We start from the raw sequence: 8,416 nt of genomic DNA on the forward strand, positions 1-8,416 counted from the left end.
AAGAGTCCAGAATATTGATTAACATTTTAAAGTACACAGTCAAAGAGTCCTCATTTCTCACCTGCCCCGTAGTTGGACACTGATCGACCAGTCGGTGGAGCCCATGGGAATACTTCAGCTACAGTTTCAGTTGGGCCCCACCGATTTGGTTTCCGAAGTCAGAGATGGAAAATGTTTTCCTTCAAAAGTAATTATAGTTTATCCAATCTGTAAATAAAATAATAGTGTTGATCATGACTTTTTGGGATTTGTTGGTTTTGAAGAGAGGAGAAAAAGAAAAGTAAAAGGCATTCTATTAGTGTACAAAAGTGAATAATGTTTTGAAATGTAGGAAAAAAGAAATATAGTATACTAAATAATATTACATGATTAAGTCATAAAAGGGAGATTCAAGAAATTTTCTTTCTAATTAAAATAAATAAATTATAGAAAACAAATAACTTTTTCTTAAAAGAATAATTTCTCATACTAATATACTAAATCACTAAGGTTTATTTTAACATATGTTGTTTTACATACTAATAATTTTTACATTTTCTGTGTGCATGATATAATAACTCATAATAAATTATTAATATGATACATGTATAATTTAAATTTAAAAAATAATTAAAATTCATTTAAACCCCTGCGATTTTTGTTGTGAACCACTTAAATCCTTATGATTTACTCGCGTCTAAAATAATCCTTCCATTTTCAACGCTGGAGAGGCTACATCTGTATGGTGCCTTATTAGATAGTAGTGGCTATATGCTGGTGGTCACTTCCACGATGACGTCTCCTCCCATCATTGATGATGGTCTTGCTTTTTTTTTAGTTTAAATTACATATATTATTATATTAATGATTTATTATGAGTTAGTATGTCACGTAAGTAGACTCTAATATTTATTAATTCAATCTTGATGAGAGAGACTAATATACTATATTTTTTAAAATATATGAGTTATTTTAAATACGAATAAATCATAAGGACTTAAGTAATCTATGGTCAAAATCACATTGACTAAAATGAATCTTAACTAAATTTTAAATTTAAATTATATATATCATTATATTAATAGTTTATTATGAGTTAGTATTCCATGTAAACATATTTTAGCGTTTGTTAACTCAGACTTGATGAAAGAAATTTATATGATATATTTTTAAAAATATAAAGATTACTTTACACAAAAATAAACTATAAATGCTTAAGGTCCATGACCAAAATGATTAAAATGAATCTTAACCCTTTTTTTTTCATGAAATTTTTTATGCAACTAAACATACTCTTAACTATGAATTTAATTAGGATACTTATTGCTACTGATCAGAAGTGACTCAGAATTAGAGGTACAACACCCAATCTGAGGGCCTTTCCAACTGAGATCTCTTCAGGATCAGCTCACACAATCCAGCTTCATGTTGAAAGCCATCCACAGTTAGCATTCATCAACTACATAAGATAGCATCACTCAGATCAGCACAATGGTTATCTGAACCACACAAAACATTAAGGACAACAAGATGAACAATGTCTTCCCCTTTATTGGATTCAGAGGTCTCACAAAATGATTATCTATGAACAATCAAAAAGATGAGTACAAAACAAAATAAAAAAAATTGACAAGAATGGTTCCGCAGATCAAGACACAACCTTCTGGCAATCTTGCAAAGTTGCTGATAAAAAAAAAAGTCACAGATCCAAAATTAACAAATCATTTACAGAGGTTGTACCTACCAACTTCTATATCACTGTGCATAGCTCTTCACTGGCTTTCATTATCCACACTTAAAGATTCACCAGTTTATGCACCCGAAGGTCGATAGGAATCTCCAATGGAATTATATCTGTTGTTAGATTTGGAAAGAAAAAAATCATACAAATTCAGAATTAGATTACTCGTCGTTGGCTGATTCTGAGCAATTCAGTGGTCAGATCTCAGGAAGTCTTGTCTGGCAAGAAAAGGTACCGAAATCTTGAATCAAATGGGATGATGCTAAAACTCCGAACACCGAGTAACCTCTGCTTCCACTGTGGTTTAGAATAGTGAACTATAGTTATTTGATCCGAGGAAAGGTAGCGACAGATCCAGTCAACCAGCAGCGAGTCCTCCACAACACCCTTGGCAAACGAATGCAGCATTTCTGGAACTAACAGCTTCCCCTTATCGCTTAAACCTATCGATGCTCGTATGTAGTCCTTCATGGAGTTTTGTAGCTCATCTTGAACATTATCAGCAGTGAAGATTCTCACCTGCATCAAATGGAATCATGTTTGTAGGAGCACAAAGGCAACAAATCACCGTGAGCTGAAACTAGCATCACCTCCAGCTTTGAAAAGAACCATAGATATCAAGCATAAGGTTTATGAGTGATCTTCTACTTGAAATGATCTAAGAATTTGAAGAAGAGAAACAATGCTTTTTTGTAAGTTCATTGTAAGTCACGAACAGTCAAACTCAAGGAAATTTTATCGAACTAGACCAGAAATCCATAAATAAGTAAACCATAGTATATGAGTTTCTAATTTCTGAAAAGAATTCCTCAGCAGCATTTCATAATTTTTAATTGAAGGGCTTAAAAGCATGCAACTAATACTGGAATAGCTTTCAGCTTCAGGCACATCAATGCATCTTCTACTCAAAGAAGTCAACAGTGAAGTTAGTCTAATTTAATTTTACTAGAACAGCTTTCAGCTTCAGACAATTAACATTACTCCTATGCCACCAAATATACACTCTAAAAGCAGTAAATTGTAAGAGCTATTTAACTCACTGCAGGTGAAGAATACATTCCGCAACTAAGGGCAAATACTACCAGGGGCTCAGCGCTGTCAACCGAGTACTCTCGGTGCTCCTTAGAAATCTTAAATTTGTGAAGTGCCAGAGATTGAGCCTGAAAAAAGTGCATCAAACGAGATCTATGATGAAAGAAAAGCATACAAAAAGACAACAGGACTGTATACCACATACTAATTGTGGACGATGCATTGGTGGTTTCATCTTCAGAATGACAAATTCAATCTCAGCTGCACTAAATGACTGACCACCTATAGTGTAAGATGCCTGAGGCAAATAACACAATTGTAACAGCATATATCACACCGTCAACACAATGGTCACAGAAAGTTACTAGATAAAACCTTTTGCATTTGAGAAAATAACTTGATGTCACTTCTAGGAACTCCAAATGCCAAATAGGCCTGACAGTTAAAGCAGAGAGGTTGTATCACAAACAACATGAAGAAAAAATATTTCAAGAATATTAATTTCTTTACTGAAAGCAAAATGCAGCACGCATTGAATTTTATTGAGATAAGAAAAAATGATGAATAAGAAAACCATGGTTTTGAATACTGGTCCAGCTTACTGGTTTGACAAATCATCATTATGGATAATGCCATTTGGTATCACTTAATGTACCACTCATATCTATTTTCAGTTTTTTTTCAGAGTTATTGGATGGTACACATCAACAAATGAATCAAGAATCATTTGTTGTCTTATCATGAAAAGAAAAGGTAAGAACCTGTAGTGTTTGCAAGGGACTTCATCAAATTTATAAGCAAGGGATGCTTTAATTTACAGGCACTAAATTATCTAAATTCAGAGATGTACTGAATTGGTTGTTAAATTGACGTTGAAACCATTTTTCTTTTTAGAGCATAATACATTAGTATTCAACATGAGACAATAGAACAGGAACAAATTAGATCTAAACTTACATGCATCATTAAGGCATTATAAACATTGATCCAAAAGGCAAGCTTCTGATCGAGACTCATACAAGCTGGATTCACCTCTGTCAACTGCTCCACAAAAAACCTGAAGTGGTAGAGTTAGAAGTAATAAGTTGCCATCATAAGGTCCCACACTAAACACTGTACTATCTTTTTGAAAATATAAATGTGAGTACAAGACAATCCCAAAAAGTTTTTTATTTGATAAAGAAACTAGCAAAGACCAAAGAAGTTTGGTTGGTGCGCTGATTTCGAAAACTTGGTCATCCGTACCACACTTCCACAAATAAGCTTTCAGGTCCCAGTTAGGCTCAAAATAATGATATAAAAACATCACCCAAAATCCTCAAGGAAAGTTGATTGACCTTGTGGTTTTGAATTTCAACTGTAAATCAAGCCGGGGCAACCGGAAAGCAATACACCAACCAAAAATCTTAATAGACTTGATAAATTGCCCCTCATGCAGTCCACCATCATCATCAGTTGTGATGCATCTTACTGTGGCCCCCTGACACCCTCAACTTCCCTCTATTATCTCTCTTTCTCCATCTCTTATTCTCAATCAACAGCACATTGTTTTGTAAATTAAAATTGCAGCAGTTCAAATTGATCTAAAAATCTGTTGCTGACATGATGTTCAAAAATTCCATATTTTGATTGACAGTAATCCTCACAACAGTGTAAATATGGTAAATAATGTAATTCATGTAATCAAACATGGATAATTTCTATAATTAAGTTGTGAAACTATAATGCAATTCAGATAGTAACTAGTACTTATAGCATAGAAATAAAGTTCCACATGAAGCTCCCCAAGACTAATCATGAGTAGTCTTGTATGGATATTCTAATTAATGAATTATACATACAGACACACACAAAGAATTTAACATGTATATTTCCAAGTTGAAAGAGTATGACTTATAACTCATTTAACTACAATTGTAAATGGAAAGCAGAAGTGTATGCCATGATACCTGTATCTTTTCAGAGACTCAGCAGCATATTGCAATTGTGCTTTTCCAACTGACATCCAAGAGACTTCAGCTGCCAAAATATAGCTTCCTACATTCCCCCAGTTCATTTTGTAACTAACTCCATATGGATCAAAGGAAGACATTTGTTTATCTACCTCATCCGTTTGGTAAATCCCTTCTGGACTTTGAAATAGTGAGGTCATTGTGGATGAGTCTGAGAAAGACATGAAAGAAGATGAAGATAGGTGCTCGACTGGGGAAGACTGAAAGCCCTCTGAAGAAGACATTTCTGGAGGGATGTCTGATGATCCAGATAGACAAAGAAAGATATTTCTCATGCATCGAACCATTTCTTCTGAAAGCTTGTTTGGGTTGTTCGATATGTCTTCTATAGGAAAATTATTCTTCAATTCAACTTCAACAGATAGTTGAACAGAAGCACCCATTTCTGTCCCTTCATCACTAGCATTGCGTGATCTTAGTATCTGCATCAGCCGAAGAGATTGTATGTGAGGTACTATATTGGAATTTAAACAATGCTCTTCACTTGGAAATAACAACATATTTTGCTTAACTGTAGGTAACAGCAAGATAAAGAATGCACAGAACTGACCTCTGCCTCTGGACATCTCTCCATCGATCTTATGTCTGTAATGGACTGTGAATCTTCACAACCAGATAATACATATTTTTGCATTGAGATAGGTGTCTGAGTTAATTGAGACTTTGAAATGCTCGAGGAAAATATATGCTAAACAAGGCAGCAAAAAGTATTAGCAACATGAATTCCTGATACTTTAATTCACTGAAAAAAATTAAAAGCACAATATACCTCTGGCTTACAGTCAGAAGATGGAGATGGTGGCCCTGGTGTCAGTGGTGGGGATCCTAGATGAGCTTCAGTGACGTGTCTCTCAGCCCTTTCATTGCAAATCTGAAGATGCAAGGTAACCAACTCCTCTTCTAGATTTGAAACAGTGATCTCCAGTGTGGCTATGCTGTGTAGAAGTTCCTGAATCTGAAAACATTGAAGTTGACAAAATACATAGAAGTCCTTAAAAGTGTAGAATCTGATTGTTTCATATACCAAAGTAAATGAAATGGCATGCTGAAGGTTACCTCATCTGGAATGTTATCAGTAGAGTTCAACAAAGGGGCAGCATTTTTGGCCAAAGCATTTGCCAAAGCCTCATGGAGATTGATCTCCTCTTGTAGCTGCTTTTGTAATATCTGAACCTGTGTTATTTCAGCATGTCATAGGAGTCATCCTGTTATAACGATGAAAATTGGAATGCATATACAGACTGAGGCTACGATCCAAATAAAATGAAAAGAATGATCCGGCATCTATTTGTATGTGGAAGATACATACAATAAAAAGTTTTCCTTTTGGTTATATCCATACAAAAAGAAAAAAATTGCAACAATTAGGCAACTAAACAGTAATTCTCTAAAATTTTAGTATTATATAGTCTTTCATTGCTTGGTGTGATGCACCAGAATAAGAATGAGGATCTTGGGAGAACTACTTGATTAAAAAGGAAAATAAATAGCTTTTGTATCTCAATTCACCAACGAGGTTAAGCCATTAGTCATTACAAACTAAGATCCACCTTATTCTACCAATAAGACATCAAAAGAAATCTATTATTTCTCAGTTTATGGTCCATCTAAGAGCTTGACACAATAGATTCAGTAACATTCATTGTCGTGAACTAAGCCCAATTTATCCTTAGGAACAACATAGCATCTTTAAGTTCTTACTACATTGTAATGATCAACTTCCGAAGCACCCTATTATCAAAAGTCAGCATCTGTTAGATTAGTCTACAAATCGATGGCCTAAAATCTTTGAGGAGCCCAATCCTTCCATGGAACACTGAAACAGACGGAAGAAGAACACCACCAAATGTACTTACTTCTTGTTCGAGCTGCGATCTGTAACAACACACCTTCCGACGCCTCTCTTCTCTTCCGCCACAACTGCTCTTCTCAGCCTGACAGATATCAGCATTTTCAAACAAGAAAGAGCAAAGAGAACAGCATCTGGATCGAAGGAAGAAGACAAACCTCCATGCCGGACGAGGACGCGGATGGATCCGAGCGGTGCGGGCTCTTCCCACCACCCCTCCCAACCTTATGCATCAGTCTCCGGATCGACCTCCCACTGTGAAACAGGGGGGGGGTTATGCCAAGGCGCACAAGAGAACAAGCAGAAGAAACCAAGTCACAGGGAGAGACGAGAGAAAGAGAAAAGAGAGGTCTCACAGATTCACGGGCGGCATAGCGCCACTGGAAGAGTACATCTCGTCACCCAAAGCCTCTGCCTTGAGGCACAGCATGTCGTCACAGCTCACTCAACTCCGACTTCTTCGCTCTCTCTTTCTCTCTGTGTGGCGCTGAAATAGGTGATTATAGAGCAAAGCGAAGTGTGCAGTCACTTGTGTCGGACTGTACACCAACAGCAAAAAGGAAGAGCGGTAGAGGTGTTACAATGATGGAAGGGAAGTGCCACTACTGCTGGTGCTGAGAGGAGGAATGGTGAATAGAATAGAGACGGAGAACCTGACAGGTCATGCTGACCCTTCTTTTTCATCTTTGGTTCTCTTTGCTTACTGGCTGCGAGAGAGAGAGAGAGAGTTGGGATCCCCGCATGCAGGGTGGGCTTTATTCCCACTTTATTAAAGCAGTACAATTCTTTGGATTCTCCCAATTGTCATAAAAATTAATAAGTATTTTCATTAAAAAAAATAATGATGGGGTTTGATGTCATTGGTCACCTTATTTATTTCCAATCCTGGGGTGATAAAAGATTGCATAGGTTGAATGTCTGTATTTTGTCATCTATGATGCTCAGTATTTATTGATATGGGTGATAAAACACTTTAGAATTTCAGAATAAATTGTAGCTCTTATTTATAGTATTTATATAAGCGTTGTTGAATATGGATAATTATCATATCAGGATCACATTCTTATTGATTGGGCTTGGTGTGTTTAATTGAGATTGAATATGGATAATTATCATATCATTTGCTCTTTATTGTGATTCAAGAAAAAAACTTTTCATTGGTGAAATACAAGATTATTGTTTTAGAAAATCAACAATTATTGTTTATATTAAATAGATAATTAATTATTCCTCATTGTGCTTGTGGGAAAGGATTAGCCAGGGGTGAAGTGCAATATTGTCCCGCATCAAATAGATAATTAATTGTTTCTCACTGTACCCAACAAATATTGTTGGCATTAAATAGGTAAGAGATGTTATAGATGCTTTTGTGCAAGATAAATATATCTAAAGAATTTACTGCAAAAAGAATGATGGTTTTAGAGGTAATGTATATTTATATAAATTTGAGAAAGATATTTTTCTGCTTAAATCATACACATATATTATGGTGATTGATTTTTGAATCATAGATTTATTAAGGATTAGAATATATAAACAAATATAAATTTATCATTTCATATTTACCCCTATCATGCTCTCGTAGAATTGAGCTTCCGTCAAATATACTAATATTAGAATGATATAATTGAAATACTATAAGAGTAAGAGATTTTGTGAGGAGTCAACAAGTTGGTTAGAAGTATGGACGTGATAAACATGTTACACAACTTGATGGCAACTTGGAAGTCAATAGCAATGTGTTTATATGCAAAAGTGGAACATCGAGTTGGGGCATAAGTAATATTGACATTATCATAGTAT

General features: G+C 35.3%; 1 protein-coding gene across 3 annotated transcripts; it reads right to left on the bottom strand.

Annotated features, from left to right (window-relative positions):
* Positions 1 to 1,510: 1,510 nt before the first annotated feature.
* Positions 1,511 to 7,216, bottom strand: LOC103976876 (uncharacterized). Of its 3 annotated transcripts, none has more exons than XM_065098394.1 (12): positions 6,970 to 7,216; positions 6,772 to 6,868; positions 6,621 to 6,698; positions 5,821 to 5,937; positions 5,534 to 5,719; positions 5,315 to 5,452; positions 4,702 to 5,186; positions 3,710 to 3,809; positions 3,128 to 3,187; positions 2,958 to 3,050; positions 2,761 to 2,880; positions 1,511 to 2,239 (listed from the first exon to the last, which is right to left on the bottom strand). In XM_065098394.1, exons 1-12 carry the CDS (start codon positions 7,041 to 7,043, stop codon positions 1,925 to 1,927), a joined length of 1,863 nt encoding a protein of 620 aa, XP_064954466.1. In that variant the 5' UTR covers positions 7,044 to 7,216; the 3' UTR covers positions 1,511 to 1,924. The 3 variants fall into 3 exon arrangements, 2 of the variants coding, with proteins under 2 accessions (XP_064954466.1, XP_064954467.1); XR_010485053.1 differs by having other exon boundaries at positions 2,101 to 2,239; positions 2,951 to 3,050; XM_065098395.1 differs by lacking the exons at positions 2,958 to 3,050; positions 3,128 to 3,187.
* Between the last annotated feature and the right edge of the window lie 1,200 nt (positions 7,217 to 8,416).

The sequence above is a fragment of the Musa acuminata genome, chromosome BXJ2-3, assembly GCF_036884655.1.
Source record: "Musa acuminata AAA Group cultivar baxijiao chromosome BXJ2-3, Cavendish_Baxijiao_AAA, whole genome shotgun sequence".
Lineage (NCBI taxonomy): Eukaryota > Viridiplantae > Streptophyta > Magnoliopsida > Zingiberales > Musaceae > Musa > Musa acuminata.

Excerpts from the sequence above, each read along its gene's own strand:
- LOC103976876 (XM_065098394.1), bottom strand. The coding sequence starts at position 7,043 with ATGCTGTGCCTCAAGGCAGAGGCTTTGGGTGACGAGATGTACTCTTCC. Across the intron at positions 5,720-5,820 it reads CTGATAACATTCCAGATGAG|ATTCAGGAACTTCTACACAG; the intron begins GTAACCTTCAGC and ends CAATGTTTTCAG. Across the intron at positions 5,187-5,314 it reads AGAGATGTCCAGAGGCAGAG|ATACTAAGATCACGCAATGC; the intron begins GTCAGTTCTGTG and ends CGGCTGATGCAG.